Here is an 18,214-nt window from a genome sequence, read left to right on the forward strand (position 1 = left end):
TCTCCATTTGGCCAATCCTGACCTGTCACTCCACCATTCATCTGTGCCAGGTTACAGATTTACTAATCAAATTTATGCAGGAGCCTTTCTCAACTATGCGATGTCCATGTTCTATGCATCTACTGATACCACCTAGAAACAACAAATTTTAGTGTTCTGGCCTGGCCTGGCACTGCCCTTTATTGAAAAGAGGGCATATAATTCCAAACACAACAAAATGCAGCATGAGCTGCAACTCACAGAAAGAAAACATTTCCTAGCAAATTTTATGTAGATAGTCTTCTTCTTGTTCTTGAGGTCCCCCCATCACTTGCAGAATATGCAAAGCGATGGTCTCTGTTCCACATGAATGATACCATGCCCTAATTAGTACCTTAAAGAACGAAAATACAACATTACACATTAATCTGAACCATAGAATCAAGACAAACTCAAGCTTCCAGAAATCTAATAAAATAAAATAAATTCAATGACAATAAAAAAAAAATCATCATCGTAACTGGAACACACACATGTGGTCCCCTACTGTCATTGGATTTTCTTACAACGAGTGTACTCTGCATCCACTTCGTAAAATTAGAGGTTTAGGGAGTTAAAATCATCATCTTCTGAATTTGTTGAAAGCGTATTTGGATAGGTTTTTATACACTTGTAATAGTTTAACTATTCTTCCCTCGACTACAAGAACTAAATATCACAGTGTTACTTGTACTAACAGTAACGCTTCTCAGTTTCAAGAGAAAAAAATATTTTTTAAAATTTTAATTTTTAATTTTTTTCATTTAATTTTATTTTTAAATATGTTATTTATTTCAAATGGATCATTTTTCATTTTTTTTCTTCTATATAAAGATATTGTAATTTTAAACAAACATTTTAATTTTTAATTGATACTTAATTTTTACGAATATTTATTTTATTATTATATAATTAAATTAAAAAATAATTAAAAAACATTTTTAAATTGAATTTCATGTTCTAAATCTTGAAATTTACAAGTTATGTGATGTAAACTTATACAGTCACCTCTCAAAGCTAGGTGATTAGACAAAAAATTGAGTAAATTTTTTTTAAAATTGACCATTAAATTTAATTTAATAACAATAATAAATAATTCTTTAAAACCTCAGATATAAAAAAATTTAATCTCAACCACGATGCAGAAAACTATTTGTTCATGCTTACTTCGTCATTTCTTTTGATCGTATTTTGGTCCTTCGCCACATGAAATACTACCAATGTGAATAAACAAGGATGTAGCTGTGATTAAATTAATTGGAATTCATTTGTGGGAAAGAAATAATTAGACAAATAACTTGCAGTTTCTATGTTATGCATGTCATCTTTCGATACCCTACTGGATGTCATCAGTTTTCAAAGATTCTGCTTGATCTGGATTCTTTTGCTTTGCTGGAATCATAGGGGGAGATTAACTTGAATGTACAGTGGAAGATGAGGCTGAGAAAACAAAAAAAGCTTCAGGCTTCGAATCCAAACCTGCTCAGAATCACAAGAGGTTTTTTCGGTTTGGCTTAGAAGTCATAACCATCATCCCCTCGGTACACAAGTGAAAAATTCACAAAATATCATGCGAATATCCAAGACAATTCGAAAAGAATTACAACACTAAACAAGAATGCTCTTCATCTTTGCTACAGCTTAACCTAAAGATTCTGTTAGACAGGACTCCAAGATTTCGGTTGAGCCATGAGCTCGTGGCCTCGCTTTCAACTTCAAAATGAAAAATCCCCACTCATTATTGGTGAAAGTGCAAGAATCCTTTGAATATGATAAAAAGCTGCTAATAACAAGAATGTATCATTCTTGATGATTGACTAGCACAAGCATTTTGAAGGGTCAATAAATAGATAGCAGGGCAAATCACATTGGGACTAACAGGAGGGATAGCTGATAAGATACAAACGATGAATCACAAGGCATATTAACAACATCAAAAGAAACATAGTTTTAAATTCAAAACCAACAATGTCAACAAGCATAACGCCATTTAAACGTTTTAAAACACACGAGGCTTAGTAATAGAAACCAAGAAACACAAAGAAAACAGCCATCCAAACAGAAAACAAACCTAAAAGACATGCCATTCCTCAGATTCCCATGATCTGCAACCATGGTAGATACAGAAGAATTTGTGACTAGTTAGATTCACGCACAAACTCCTTCACTAATTTTTTATTTGCTTAGAAAAGGAGCGAGTTTGCGTAACATCATTTCAAAAAGAGATGAGGTGGTGATCTCCTTCACTGCCAGAATAGATGGGAACTTGCCGATAGTTTTTCAAAGGCAATCTCTTTCACTGCCTGAAGTGATGGAGACCGGCCAACAGATTTTCAAACAAAATACATGATGTTTTCCAGGTCCGCATGCAGCATACAGAACCTCTCTTCCATCGAAGCTCCCACTGACAGAGATGACGAAGTCCTAGAAGATGATGAAGATGATACAGAAGATGGAGACTGCCCTTCCATTACTGCCTCATGGTAGAGCCTTCCTCTATAAGCAACAAGGTCAGCATAGTAGACTGGTGGAACTAACGACACAGGTTTTGTGCAACGAGCAAATGTAAAGCACATGTCATATATGAGCTTCTGCAACTGATCAGAACTGAGGCCATGCTCATCCCATAGAACATGGTAATGTGTGGGCTTGCTTGTCCCGAGGCTTCCATAGTGGCTGCAGAGGTAAAAATCATACTCGAAAGGATGGACAATTTTTGTGTCCACAACTGTGCCCGGAGACACATTGCCTATACGCCCCCCATCCTCAAGAAAAAGACGAGTCTGGTGCCGCTTCTGAGCAACAATGAGTGTGATGGTTGGGGTGTACATGATTGACCTAAAAGCCCTCTTGATGTCCATTAACTCGTCATTGAGAACCATATCAAACTGGCCCTCACTGACCCCATCCCGGAATATCACAATCTTCTCAGGTTTTGCTTTATTAAGCCGAGAATAAAATTCAACAAGCTCCAAACACATATCACCAAAATTCAGAATCTTCTCACAACGATGGTCCTGAGGACGAACTCGAGCTGCATAGCGATTTGCAGCTGGCCAATTTGTAGTACCAACAACAGCAGCAATGGATGGACTTGTTGTGTTTCGAGCAGCAGGATGGTTGACATCAGCCCCGATAAACATGATGTGGTTTTCATCCCCAAAGTGTGGAAGTCTGTCGCTGAGCTCTGCATTGCTTCCTCCAAGCTTAGCATTAATCTTGAGACCAATATTGGCAAGGTACTGATCATTTAATTTATTTGCAGAATGAGACAGACAGCATTGTGTCACAATACCAACTTTGGTTTCAGAAATCCATTTGAGATACTTGTAACCAGGATCCTTCTTTGACATGACACAGAGAAGAAACTGCAACTGGCCTCTACAGATTTTTTGAGCCCGGTCATTGACTCTTTCAAGGAGTTCACGAAGCATACCAACATTAGAGAACAACTGCATGCTAGTAGGTTGATAAAAGAGAGGCTCTTCCATGCGAATCCCCAGTTTCAGGCACCGAGCAATAAGCTTTGGGATGAAACGGTCAGGATTGAATCGACATTTATAATCATCAGAGCTGAAGTCAAGAACAGCCCATCGCTCAATTGGTTTCCCTTCCACCACACCTTTTCCAACAAGATTCCATTGACACTTCTCGTCAACAGCTATTTTCATCACCCTTCCATCTGGAGCACCTAACTTCAATTCAGGTGGCCTGATCACACGACCTACCACCAGGGTCATATCCATGCTGACTTCCATTCCAAAATTTCGGATAATCTCTCCACTGCAAATAAAATAATAAAAAACATGAGAAACTAATCCACAATTTTAAACAAGAATATTGTATCACAAGTAACTTAACATAGAGAGATATCCACTTGCTTCTATGAATTTTACAAGATTTTACCATGTAAGATGATGCAAGCATACCATGCAGAAACATAAAATTCAGTAACTTCAAATTTTATGGCAGAAAAATGGTCATTCTGAGATGCTCAGATAGGCAAGACTTGAATATGCATTGTATGCTCCTCCATCAACAACCACCATATATTCAAGCTGCACACGCTATAAACCACACTAGTTAGAGCAGCACCTGAACTCACCAGTATGCCACACCATACTAGGCCAAAACCCATAAATACAGTGCATAAAGGACTAGGATGAGTCAATGACATTGCCCATGATGGCAAATAATCCTGGTTGCTCAGAAAACTCGCAGAAGAAAAATGAAGTTTTTGTGAAGTACAATAAAAAAATTTTGCTCTGAGCAGTTTAATCAAATGCACCCATGCCATTTAATTAAATATATAATAGGTAAACACATCAAGGATGAAAAAGTTACAAGCATAATGCAAAGTGACAGCCAATCAGAAAACCATCTCTATTTTTATTGTTCTAAGTGAAGCAAATAACTGTACGTAAAAATACAACCTCCAATCATGTATTGAAATGAAAAGGCAACGTGTTGCAAATACATACCCAAAAGGTCCATCTCCATCCCGTACCATACTGCATATTGTTTTCTGTCTATCCTTGGCCTTGGCTAGTGAGATGTCCTTCAACATCTGGGCTTCGTCTTTCTGCAGATGCTCTTTTGGAAATACTTGCCCTTCAACCAAGACACAGTACTCCATCGGTACATAGTTTCTCATGTTGCTTTTCATTTCTAGGCAAGGGATATCTTGATGCACTATATCACTGCCATATTTTTGCCTGAAATAATCAACAAGCCTAACATTCTGTGAAGCCTTGCCATCTGGATCTTCTTGAGAAAATGTAATATCTCGTGTGTCATCTCTCGTCAACCCAACAATAACATATTTTTGTTTGGTGACACGGTGAGTCACTCTAACTTTGAGTCCTTTCAATGCCATTTCCACACCTCTCCTACATCTTCCAAAATTATTTAAATTAAACCCAGAAATATGTTTTGTCAAGAAATCTATCACAGAAACTGGCTCGTGAAATGACAGAACAGAATAATCCAAGCATAAAGCTAGGCCCTGGGAGGTCGGCTTGAGGCTATGTTGACAACCTTTAGATGCTATGATTCCATACCCAAGGTTATCTTGGTGAGCTCTAACAGAATGGAAGCCACGACCAACAGAGATCATCGTCCTAGCTGGGTGCTCTTTCACCACCACATCCATCCCTTGCAATATGTCACGAGGTACTGAACGAAGTGTCCCATCCAAGTAATCCTTCAGCTTGCGCAGCTGAAGTTCATTCACAAGCTTTATGGTAAACAAGTAAGACCGTGGTTTCGCATCTTCTGCCTCAGAGACCTCCACTCTAAATGTTCCTGTGGGCAAGGGAACTGCACTGAAAATGTTCTTCTCCCTATCATAGGCAGTCTTACCTAAAGGAAACCGTGAGGGATCATCAGTAAATAACTTATCCCTGATCATTGTCAGGATGGACTTTGAAATTTTCCCAGGCCGGCCATGCTTGGGAGGCACTTCTTGTTTGATATCAACATCATAATGCCTTATGATACTCTTAGGACTGAACTTAACAGGAAAGTGATTAACAAGAAGCCTAGGGGTTCGGACCGCCAGCTGGCCACCTGTATCTGGTCGTTGAACTGGACTAACCCTATTAGCAATGTCCGAAGAGGAAGAAGCCAAAACTTTTGGCATGTTAGGAGCTGCAAAGAAAAGAAAGCTTATTTCATTAAGGTTTCCAACTTGTGATAAATTCAAAAGTATCCATTTGCTTCTATTAAAAATTATTGACTAGTGGAATTGACAAAGATATTCAGCATATAGTTGTTCTATTGGCAGTTGCCCTGAATTCATATTAAGATTAAAAGGACAATACAACCTATCAATAACTTTCTTGATGTGCCAATTTGTTAATAAAGACAAACATTGGAAGTGCACATAAAATAACTATCATGATTTCATTGCCACATTGTAGCAAGCTACAGATAATAACAATCTGGACTTTAGATGAACTTTGAACTTCAAGCATAACAACATCCACTAAGTTCTAAATCCATGTTGTTTAAAGCAACACTAGGACAGCAAAAAGATGCAAAAACCTCTAATCGTGGCCATGAACACACTATCAAGGAGATTTATCCTCATTTTTAAACAATTTGGGGAAAAAAAACAAAAATCAAAATGACACATCCACAAAATACAGAGCACCACTGCTTGGAATGAAGTTGACCAAATAACACAAGGAAAAACTTCGCTACTTAGGACATACTAACTTTCTTGCATAAGTGAGTTAAATAGCACCAACCAAAACAAAAGGGCACAACTAGGCAAAACTCAATGGCCGACTACAGTGTATAAAGCCCTGGATTGGAATATGGCAAGTAAATAACCTTGATTATGCCATCTGATTTCTTTTTTCCCAATTCTAAAATAGGAATGATTAATAAATAAGAAGATGAAAAGAAAATTAAATACAGTTAGAAATGACCCCTTTAAAGTTTCAAATTTAGGAAACATGCTTGTATCAGCTAGTTCGGTTATTTAAGTTATAATTCTGGTGTGCCAAAAGCTGCACCATGGTCCTCAAAACATATTTAGAAGCAATGATCAGGTTCTCAACAATTACATTTCTCGTTAAGTATAGTAGCTTGTTGATCACTCGCCAACCTATCAAAATTTCACTAAGTAACACCCTCATTATATCATTTAGGCGGTTCCTAGAAAGGAAGAGAGTAATTTATCCAGCAACCAAGATAAGAACACCCCCCCCCTCTCTTTTTTCCCAACACGAACACGTAAAAAAAAGAGAGCACAATAATTAGTTAATGATTAATGCACTTCCACTTGAAAGGCGTCATTCCAGTTTGGTAATTAACAACAAAGTACAAAAGACCCAAGTCCTGTGACCAAAATACAGACAAGTCATGAATATTACTCCTATTTCAGAAGTAATTCACATAAAGTTCATTAAATAAACTACTAACACAAAGCCACAGAACTCAGAAACCGAGAAACACAAGCTATAAATTCAGTCTGAACTGTAACTCTTCCAACACTAAATATATTCAGAACAACAGAAAAAATTAAAACCCAGAAACCAAAATCCCTTCTTTTTCTCCAACCTCAAAAAATTCAACAAAAAGTTTCAAACTTGGACCAAAAAAACATCCTATTTCACCAAACAGCACAAATAAAAACCGCAACCGTTTCATATCTCCTGCAAACCAACACACAAATAGCAATATAATTGACAAACAAACAAAAAAACTTACTTGGGACAAGATCATCGTTAGAATTTCTAGATGGACCCACATTGCCATCCCTTGAGGGTCCCTTTCCTCCCTTAGTTTCTGACAACAGATCCCTGCCTCTTTCTTCACCACCGCCACGACCAACTTCACAACCCCTTTTAGGCCCCGTTTCACTACTTTGATTGGGTGGACCGCCTCCATGCCGCTCTGATTGTGACCCACCACCACCGCCACTAACACCCTTCGTAGCCCACACTCCAACACTTTGAGCAGGTATACCACCACCACCACCACCACCACTATGCCCACCCCACACTCCACCACCACTTTGACCAGGTATACCACCACCACCACCACGCCCTCCCCTTGTTGCCCACACTCCACCAACACTTTGACCAGGCGTACCATGCCCACCCCTTGCTGCCCACACTCCACCAACACTTTGACCAGGTGTACCACCATCACCTTGATTGTTTGGTCTCCAGTGCTGACGTGGATACCCACCACGACCACCATCTGTGCCCCCACGACCCTCTTCATACCCTCCACGACCACCGTCTGTGCCACCACGACCCCCGTCTGCGCCACCACGACCCCCGCCATACCCCCCACGACCACCGTCTGAGCCACCACGTCCACCATCATACCCACCACTACGACCACCATCTCTTCTTCCTCCATATCCTCCTCTTCTACCACCACTGTTCCTACCACCATGACCACCTCTTCCTCCGCCTCTATATTCTCCTCTCTCCATTGGACAAATCGGGAGTAACTTGGTAATAAACCGGGTGTGAACTCAGCAAACAGTAAAAAACCAAATGAGATTTCTCGGTACAATGCAAGAAAGTTGCAAATTTCTTAGTGATGAAGAATTCTTACACTAATTTAGTGAGGAAAAAATTGTGCTTTTGGTGAGTTTGGTTCTATAAATAAAATGTTAGCTTTCGGTTTAGAACTGAGGATCGGGAGGAAAGCACATAGCAGGTGGGAGGTGTAAAAACCCAAAAATATCCTTCACTTTCTTTTTAAGAATTTAATAGCTTTTTTATTAACAGAAAAAAAAACGGATATATTCTTAAAATAAAACCAGGTCGGGGACCGTGTTATGTCATTATTATTTTTTGGCGCATAAAAGAAATGTTTGGATAAAGATAATATTTTAAAAGAAGTAAAATAAATTTCATACCCAAGTTATTAACTCTAATAGTTTGATTTAAATTATATATAATAGTAGTATATAAACCGTAAAAATATATTTAACAATAACTAATAAAAATAAATGAATCATCAATATTATATTTGTAATAAAAAACAATGGTTGAAAACTCATCATTACTTTATTGCAGATATCACTCGTCATAAAACAATTCTTGTTAAAATAATTTAAATCCAACTACAAAACTTTTGATGATGACATGAGAAATTATATTTGTTGTTGGAGCAATGATACAAAAAAACAAGTTAAATAAAATAAGATGAAGTGAGCATCTATTTATATTAAATAAATCAATTTTATTTAATTTAAGAATAAAATTTATTTAAAAAACAAGTTTAACAAAGAATAACAAGTAAAAAGAGTTGATGTAGCCTGATTAAATGAAAACATGATAAAACCAAGGTCATAGAAAGCATTTAAAAAAAAAGCTTAATTTCTAATTAAATAAATATTATAGAATGAAATTAAAAAAAAATCAGTTTAAAAAATTTATATAAAAAACAAAGAAATCCTAGGCAAACCTCATGAAACTGGGTTAATTTTCAAGGCTTGTAACCCATGAAATTTTAGACATGGACTTAACCAAAAAGCTCAAATTCAAACCAAATAAATATTGAAGAATTAACTCAGGTAAAAAAAATGTCAATTTTCAATTTTTCACATAATAAATAAAATAACGAGGATATAATTTATTAGAAAAAAAAAGTTATAGAGGGTGGAATCATAAAAAATGCAACTCTAAAAACTATTTTAGATTAAAAAATAGCAATTAAAATAATAGAAATTAAATTTGACAAGGTAAAAAAAATAAATGATGATGAAATTAAAACAAAAATATAATTCAATTAATTATTTTAAAAAATATATAACCAAAGAAACAAAGATTAAATAAAAAAGAAATGGAAGTTTAGGGGGAGCTTAAAAATGAGATGGTAGAGTGCAAACATCAAGGAAGAGTGAGGAAAAAACGAAAGAGAAAAAAATAGTTGCCGACAACAAAACAAAATTCTTATTGATGTACGAATCATATATCAATGGAAGAAGAGCTGAGGTGAATGTGAAGTAATCCTAAAAAGGAATTTTCGGTTGCTGAAATTAGTTGCATGTGTTATCAAGAGATAGTGGAGCGTTTGACATATTGACGCATGCTTAGCACATATCAACTTTTTTTTTATTTTTTAAAAATTAGAATGCCCTTGCTCCACCAAAACAAAAAAAAAAAAAGGACCAATCATGATATAATTAAAATATTCTTTGATCCTAGTCTTTGGAAAATAAGTTCAAAAGATAAGTTGGTTTTTTAATTATACCTATAAAATAAAAGTACATAAAAACACTCGACTGTAGGTTAATTTTTTTTTCTATTTCAAGATAGCATGATAACTTAACTATATATATTAATACAAAAGGATATAAATACTTCTCTATAGCAAACAAATTTTATCTTTTTAGAATATCAATATAATTTAATTGTGCAAAAAAAAAACTTATATCATATTCTTGACCAATCTCAAAATACTAAATGGTCTCATTGTAAATACGATTCCATCACTAGTCATTCACCTAAGAATAAAATGATAAATTTATTGTTCCATCCACAGTATATTATGTTTAAATGAAGAATGAATTTACCATTCTTTTTTTCTTAATAATGTGTTATTGCTTCTAAGTTATTTTAATGAAATTCTACTTATCAAACTATTTTTTTTATTGATTTAAATAAAGAACTCACACTAGTTAAAAAAAAATGAGTTTTATTATTAACTGAATACTGGAATTTTTAAAATAAAGTTTGAAATCTTTTTCTAGTAACATAAATCCAACAATTACTTATGGGGCATGGAGAAATAATTTTTTAAAAAAAAAAAACAAATATTGAAAATACGAGTTATAATCACGGATGGTCGCTAGTAAATACTAGAGGCGAGTTCTTTCTTGATATTCAACGAGATTTAATTAACAATTGATTTTTTTTTTCTTTTGTACAGAAGGAATGCTGGAAGAGTAAGACATGAGAAAAGTTTCAAAAAAGAAAATGAAAATCCAATATTCTTCATTTTGTTAAAGCAAGAGTGGATACAAAGGTAGGGTAAAGTAGTAATTCACTTAATCTCCATTTTTTAATATAATTTTTATTAGAAGGCGGTTTTCTTGCTTACCACTCACCGAAAGAGAGAGACCATGCAATTTTGTTTTTATTTTTAAAAAATAGAAATGTCAAGAAATGGACAATCCAGAAGGTTCGGTGGAAACTAGGAATTGTGGGCCACGTAGAGACCGGTTTTAAGGAAAGCGTGGGAGGGAGGGACGGAGCAACTCATGTCATTTTGCACAAATATTATCAATATATTGTCAGTCGTGTCTTCCGTACACCTTCAATTTATGTTTTTAAATATTTTTATTTTTAAAAAAATATTAAATTAATTGTTTTATTAACAAGATAGAAAAAAATTATCTTTTTTATTTTAATATATTTTTAAACAAAAAACTATTTCACAAAACATTTAATCAAAATCTCAAACATCTTTTCACGTTGTAAACCAACAGTATTATCGGATAAATTCAATTATTAACTTATTCCTTTATTTTCTGTAATGAGTTTATTAATTATTGCTATTAATCTATGATTCCACTTTTATGGTATAGGTTTGCTATTAAAACATATCATATAGTTATTAAACTCAATCTAACTCAAAAAATAACCTGATAATCCACTGATTTTAAACTTGAAACAGGCCTAGGTTTTTATTTTTATTCAGAAAAATATTATTCTAGTTTTTTCAAAGTTTTCTAGTCAAACAAGTATGAAAGAAATATTATTGATAAGACTTTAATAGTACGTGGAGACGGAATATGATAATGTGAAATGAAGAGAGAATTTTTAAAACTTAAGCTAGTTAGTGTCGACTTATTCCAGATTGTTATGGCTGATTTTTCGAACCCAACGTGTGAATGTCCACAGGTCAAGTATTCTGGCTATAATTTTTATTGGCGGTATATTTATTTTTGTATTTTAAAAATATTTTTTTTAAAATTAATTTTTTTATTAATTTCAAATTAACATGTTTTTAATATTTTTACATTATTTTAATATATTAATATTAAAAATAAATTTTAAAAAATAAAAAAATAATTAATATATATTTTAACATGAAAAATTATTTGAAAAACAATTACAAACACACTTCCAAACAAACTATCTACATAGAGATTCCTTTATCTTACATTATAGTTTTTAAAGTGTTTACAAACACGGGTGAAACCATGTTTGTTAAAAAATTATTTTTTTATATTTTAAATTATTTTGGTGTACTTTGAGAGATTCCTTTATCTTATATTATATTTTTTAAAGTTTTTGTTTACAAATGGAGTGGAACAGTGTTTTTAAAAAATTTTTTTTTTTATTTTTAATCATTTTGGTGTAATGATTTTAAAAATAATTTTTTTAAAAAATAAAAATATATTATTTTAATATACTTTAACATTAAAAATATTTTAAAAAATAACTATAACTATATTTTTAAATAACCCTAATTTAGTGACACGATATTTCTTTTACAGGAATTTGATTCCTAGCAGGAATATTCTACATTATTTTTATAAAAAGAGTGAAGAATACATAGACTAACGTCCTTGTTGTTATTCTTATTATTATTCAAGGAAGGAAAGAAGTTCATCATATTTTTTCTATCAAAAAGAGGCTACACATCGCTTTGAATTAAAACTATGGAGTCATGAAATTCACAATTTAAAAAAAAAATTATTTAAACATATCATAGGAGGAACTATTTTACAGCTAAAACATTCTCTTTGAATGTATCAAAGGTGAATGTCTTGTCTGTTCTTTTTATGCCAAGCGTGTAGCTTTTTTATTCTTCTTCTTTGTCTATAACGGTAATATTCGAATTATTTATTAGCCAATTTATTTAATTCTCATTTAATAAAATCTTAATATCTTCTAGAAAAACTAAACATGCACACGACGTCCATCATGCTACGTACGTGGATAATAATAAAAATATTTATTATCAAAAAGAAAAAAACGTAAAAAAATATTTAACTAAATTCCTTGAATCTCACTACAAAAAATACAGCCTCACAGGCCTCTCCTGGATAAACACGACAGAACATCGATTGTTCCAAGCTAGACTTCTTGGTCTCTCCGTGTGCTCTGCCCAGAATCCCACAGCACGCAGATGGCTCTTTGGCCTATGTGACTTCAGTTCTTCTTCTTCCTTGGGTGTTGCCAGGAAACCTCGTTTAGTCGACAACCTTCGAGTTCATAAAGAAATCTTGGTGATTTGTAGATTGATTGATTGATGGTGACCTCGTGAATACTGAAAGCCATTGACCAGTTCAAAGGAGGCGGCAGGAGCTGTAAATATTTCTTCTGTACTTAGGTTTTCACCTTATGTTTTGCATCTTTAAGACACAGTGTGTTACACAGGTCTCCCTATGTTATTATCATATTTTTTTTACCTGATACAACTAGAATCTGATTGATATAAGATTAGAATCGGGTTAAATTAAAAAAAATATTAATATAACCTTGTAAGTTATTGAATTTTATAAAATCCGGTCAGAAATCTAATTATAATTTATTAATTTATTTTATTAAAATAATATTATTTTGATTTAAAAAATTTAATCCAAGCAACTCAGTGATCATTATAAAATCTAGAATCCGAGTTTTAGACTTAACTAGGTCAAAAAATTATGGTTATTATATTTTTTCAACGGTATTCCTGATTTGAAAAGGAATTACATTAATATTATTTTTTGTATTTTATTATCTATTGATATTAATAAAAATTAAAAAATATTTGAATTTATTTTTATGTAAGAATTTATTTAAAAAATATTAGATTACAATCTCAACTATTTTAATAATTTTTTTTAAAAAAATTGTTTTGATTATTACCTTCTTCATGCTCCCAAACACCCACCCTCTAAGTGTAATTGATTGTTGATGCACTATCCAGCAAATTACCCACAACAACGGCAATAATAATCAAGGTTGATTCTTTCACCTTGCCCTTTAATTATTTACCTGAATTTGGTCTACTTTCTTAGCTTTTTTTTTGTTTTTTTTCTTTAAAGCTATCATAACCCTGGTCTATTAAGATGAGCTCAGGGTTCTGCTGAGTGGTTCTTGGAATTATCCATTTAACTTTTCTAATTAGCAAGGTGCTTTTGATATTTGACTTTTTTTTTATGGAACTGTATATAGATATTCTTGATTATAGATATTTCATACACGATAAGTTTGAGTTGATCTAGTGGATATTTTTTAAAATAATTTTTTATATATATTTTTTTTTTTTTAAATTTATTTTTAATATTAGTATAGTAAATTTATTTAAAATCATAAAACATTCAAAAATATTTTTTAAAAGTAAAAACAAACACAAATTAAAAGTTTTTTTTTCTAGTTTTCATGGGCTTGGTTGTTGAAGGACATATTAGGCTTTAATGAACATGGGCTGGTCCTGGTAAAAGAGTTTGGGCCAGTCCACTAAAAATTCTCAAGCAAAGAACTAATATTTCTCTGCAAATAGCAATAACCATCATGGAGATTCCTTCTCTTGGACACGATCTCTTGTTCAATGGCCGGACCGTAATAAATCAAACTATTAAAGTGTGTAAAAAATATACAAACAAATAAAATCGTAATAAATATTCCACGTGGCATGTCCGTACTCTCAAACTGCTGGTGTCTTTTTCAAAACTAACAGTACGGTTTATTTCTGTTACTATGATGGTGGACTGGTGGCTCCGTCCTTTCAGTGGGTCCACCATCTCATTAGGACGCGTTTTACATTAAATTTTTTTAAAAATTAAAAATTAAAATTTTTTATTTTAAAATACTAATATTTAAAATAATTTTTTTAAAATAAAAAATATTATTTTAATATATTTTAAAAATAATAAACACTTTAAAAAATAATTACTATTACAAATACTAACATGCTTGAAATTTTAGCTATCCCTATGTTAATCTTAGGTTAGTTTTATCTTTTATATTATTGTTTTAGTTGAATGGATAAAATATTATTTTAATAGTTTTGTTTATTTTAGTTAGGTTTTTAATTTTTTGGTTAATAGGTAGACAATTTTTTTTTTATGTTTTAATAAAATTCATTAGCAAGATAAATATAAAATGTTTTATAAGAGCTTTTTTTATTTTAAAATACATTAAAATAATTTTTTTATTTTTAATATTAATATATTAAAACCATTAAAGAAATACAAAAATAATTAATTTAATAGTTTTTAAAAGATATCTGAATGTAGATTCAAATCGAAACGACAAACAAGCTGTACGATTATGCACTACAATATTATTATTGTTTTTATGTTGAAAAGTTTTTGAATATGATATAGAATTAGAAAAGTAGGATAGTGGCTTGATGCTATCCAAAGTCGTTGCTTTACTTCAAGCAAACACTCAATCATGGGTTTTACAAAAATAATATAATTTAGTATTAAAAATAAATAAATAAAAATAATATAATTTAGTATTAACACTTGCCCTTTGAGACCTCTTTTGCTGCCATGAGTTGTCTTCTCGGCTAAGAAAACACTCATCATGGGTTTGCTTAAAATATGTATAAACACCCCCCCACCCCAACTGCCCGCGGGGAGGAGGGGGTGTTTTATTTGTAAATATATTAATATGATATATTTTTTATTTTTTTAATAATAACATATTAAAAAAATTCCAAGAATTAACTACGCAGCGGTCCAACCACTACACTAAACAAGATCTAAATTTATTTTTTTAATAATAATATATTAAAAAAATTTAAAAAAATATTAAAAAATTAATTTAAAAAAAATTCCATGAATTAACTACACAGTGGTCCAACCACTACGCTAAAAAAAATCTAAATGTTGTTGAATCTGAAGTCAAGCAAGCATTGATATAGCAAAGTTTCCGAAGACGTAAATGAATTAGACACACCAAAGAGCATCAAAACAAATGAAGGTGGTGTAATTTGACTGGTATAGTTTAATTAATTAGGTTTTGAAATTATATTTTAGAGATTAATTATTTAAATTTTATAAATTTTAGGATTACTGAAAAATTTATATAATTATTTATTTTAAAATTTATAAAATTAGTTGATATATATACAAGTTAATTTGGACACATATGTTAATATAAAAATTAAAAATGATGTTGGAAAATATAGTAATAGTTGTTTTTTGAAATATTTTTTATTTAAAAATATATTAAAATAATATTTTTATATAAATACATTAAAATTATAAAAAAACATACAAAAATTAATTTTAAATAAATAAATAAAATTTTAACTCATCAGTGTCTGGAACGCAATTCCACACGGGTGAAAAATGTCAAACACATATACTATATAAAGAAAAAACAGCAACTGGCCAGCTATACTTTTTTGGTGCATAAAACAGGCTTGCAAGTAGCCAGCTACCCTGATATAAAAAATATTTTGGATGGCTGGAAGTAACATGCATTCACATGCCGGGAATTTACATGCCTTACACCACATGTGGAGCCCACAATTTCTTTCTTTTTTAAAAAATTTTTTTTTATTACACAAAATGAAAGTGGTGAGTTACTATGATTTAAGAATTGGAGTTTCGAATAAACAACTTGAAGTAAATTAAATGGGGAAGCAATTATATCCAATAAAAATAATCATACTAGATCTCAAGTATCCATGTAAATCCTAATTTAATAGGTTAATTTGATGATACATTGATTGTTTTAAAGCAGATTTGTGTTTTTTTTTTATTTGTTTAGAAAATTGATGTGATAAAATTACAATAAACTCATGGGTTAATTTAGCGCTATTCTAGTGTAACGTAGTTGAGTTGACTTAAACGATTATTTTTATAATTTTTACTTAAAATAATATTTTTTTAATATAAAAATATATTATTTTATAATAAATTAATCTGCAATGACTTGAGCTTTTACTAACTTGTTTGGGATTAGTTTTTGTATAAAAATATTTTTTTTTTATTTTTTAAAAATTATTTTTAAAATAAAAATAATTTAATTATTTTTAAAATTTTATTTATTTTTAAATACCAATTCAATTGCGTTTAAAACCCATCCTAACTTAATCAAACTCTATGCTATGTTATTATAATTTTGATTTTATAGCATAGTATAATTATGATTGTTTTTAAAAATATTTTTTATTTATAAATATATTAAAATAATCTAAACATATCAAAAAATTATTAATTAAAATAAAATAATAATAAAATTTAAAATTTTTTAAAAACATTTTAAAATACAAAAACAAACCCAACCAAAATGTTCCCGAGTACTGAAAATTTAAGCCTCGAAACATACCCTCCCGAAAAATGTGCCCTTGTAGTGTAGGACTGTTTGGTATGTTTCAAACTGCGGGCCCTATGGGTACCCTGCATAGTACATTCAAGAAAAGGCTAACCCAAACTCTGTGTAAAATATACCTGCCTCAGGTCCGCCTGTCAGCAAATTGCCCTCCACTCTTGTGTTGTCTAGTCCCCATTTATTTATTTTTCATGGGAAATTATTGTAATTTACTAAGCAGTGCTACAAATGAAATAATAAATTATGTGTGAATCCTCTCTGAGACTCTGACTGTTTTTTTTTTTCTTTTATTAAATTCCTTTTTTAGGGTGATATCGTGTTCTTGGTTGTGATGATGTTGATGGGTTGTCTAGCTTCGGGTTCAAGGGAATTCAGGCCTTTTCATATTCCTGTTCATGCATGACCACCATCTTTTTTTATCTTCTTCTTGTTGGCTCTCTTTTGGGTTCTGGGGCTTCGAAGAAAATCCTGAATCTTTTTGTTCCTTCACGCCAATTTGGATTGAAAAGATTGTTGTACCTTTCTTGGAAGCACTTTGTTATCTCGGTACCAGAGATTCAGATTTCAAAGGTGAGGCGTCAAGCAGTATCTGTTTCTATTTGTCTCTTTCTTTCTTGTAGCTTGGCATTGTATTCATTGTTCTTTTGGATTATCTGTTGTTGCCATCCCCGCTATTGACTGAGTAAAGATATGGGCTTTATTGGTTTCTGATCTTTACAAGAGTGCCTGTTTGTCTTTTCAATGGTGTCACATGCTTCTTGCTGCTTTGCTTTGAAGCTGACATATGAGCTGGAATAGCCTGCCAGTCTTTATCAGTCACAGGTTCAATGCTATTCGGATGTGGTGCATATGCATTATGTAGAAAAATTCTGTATTGTAGTGTTTTAATTGATTCTGATGAATTTTTCCTTCTCTTGGTCTTGCAGGATTTTATGTTTAGTTGGAAGCTTCTGATTAAATGATTTCCAGAGATGGGATTAGAAAGCTGTGATTATTCAAGTTTAGAGTGATTAATGCTTTGGGGTATGTGCTAATCCGCTTGTAACTGAACCGGGTTGCTTGTGATTCTGTCAGCAAGAATGTTGATTATATGGGTGTTTGATTTTTAGGTGAGGTGAATCTTAAAATGGACTTGGCCTGTAATTGCAAGTATCAAATGTTCTTTGGGAGAAACTTGAATTCTATAACATGTAAAGGTCTTGCTTTGATTGTTATTGCTCTGTTTCTTAGAGTTGTGCTGCTTCCTTCATTCTCTGGTTATGGTGGGATAGATAAAAAAAATCTTGATTTGGTTCATAGCCGGTCGTTGTCCTTGGATTCTGATAATGGAATTCGCAAAGATAAATTCTTGGAAGTTCCTCAGATAGTATGGGGACTAAACAATCAAAAGATAGCATTTGCAAGAGCTTGTCTAACTGCTAGAATGCTGAACC

At 32.0% G+C, this 18,214-nt stretch overlaps 2 protein-coding genes across 3 annotated transcripts in view; one reads left to right on the forward strand and one right to left on the reverse strand.

Annotated features, from left to right (window-relative positions):
* Window positions 1-1,905: 1,905 nt before the first annotated feature.
* On the reverse strand, window positions 1,906-8,176 carry LOC105108629 (protein argonaute 2-like). Of its 2 annotated transcripts, XM_011003012.1 has the most exons (4): window positions 7,627-8,176; window positions 7,237-7,575; window positions 4,500-5,667; window positions 1,906-3,801 (listed from the first exon to the last, which is right to left on the reverse strand). In XM_011003012.1, exons 1-4 carry the CDS (start codon window positions 7,970-7,972, stop codon window positions 2,352-2,354), a joined length of 3,303 nt encoding a protein of 1,100 aa, XP_011001314.1. In that variant the 5' UTR covers window positions 7,973-8,176; the 3' UTR covers window positions 1,906-2,351. The 2 variants fall into 2 exon arrangements, with proteins under 2 accessions (XP_011001314.1, XP_011001313.1); XM_011003011.1 differs by having other exon boundaries at window positions 7,237-8,176.
* Window positions 8,177-17,061: 8,885 nt separating this feature from the next.
* LOC105108633 (uncharacterized) overlaps window positions 17,062-18,214 on the forward strand; it is a 2,573-nt gene continuing 1,420 nt past the window's right edge. The window contains exons 1-3 of the mRNA XM_011003017.1: window positions 17,062-17,351; window positions 17,708-17,804; window positions 17,891-18,208. Coding sequence (XP_011001319.1) covers window positions 17,795-17,804; window positions 17,891-18,208 — 328 coding nt within the window. The 5' untranslated portion in view covers window positions 17,062-17,351; window positions 17,708-17,794. The remainder of the gene's footprint in view (window positions 17,352-17,707; window positions 17,805-17,890; window positions 18,209-18,214) is intronic.

This window comes from Populus euphratica, unplaced genomic scaffold (assembly GCF_000495115.2).
Source record: "Populus euphratica unplaced genomic scaffold, PopEup_1.0 scaffold195.1, whole genome shotgun sequence".
In the NCBI taxonomy this organism is placed as follows: Eukaryota; Viridiplantae; Streptophyta; class Magnoliopsida; order Malpighiales; family Salicaceae; genus Populus; species Populus euphratica.

What these genes read in the sequence shown, in the direction of transcription:
- LOC105108629 (XM_011003011.1), bottom strand. Translation starts at nt 7,972, where the DNA reads ATGGAGAGAGGAGAATATAGAGGCGGAGGAAGAGGTGGTCATGGTGGT. An exon ending in TAACGATGATCTTGTCCCAA is followed by an intron (nt 5,668 to 7,236) that starts GTAAGTTTTTTT and finishes TTTTCTTTGCAG; the next exon opens with CTCCTAACATGCCAAAAGTT. An exon ending in GATGGAGATGGACCTTTTGG is followed by an intron (nt 3,802 to 4,499) that starts GTATGTATTTGC and finishes TTTTATTTGCAG; the next exon opens with TGGAGAGATTATCCGAAATT.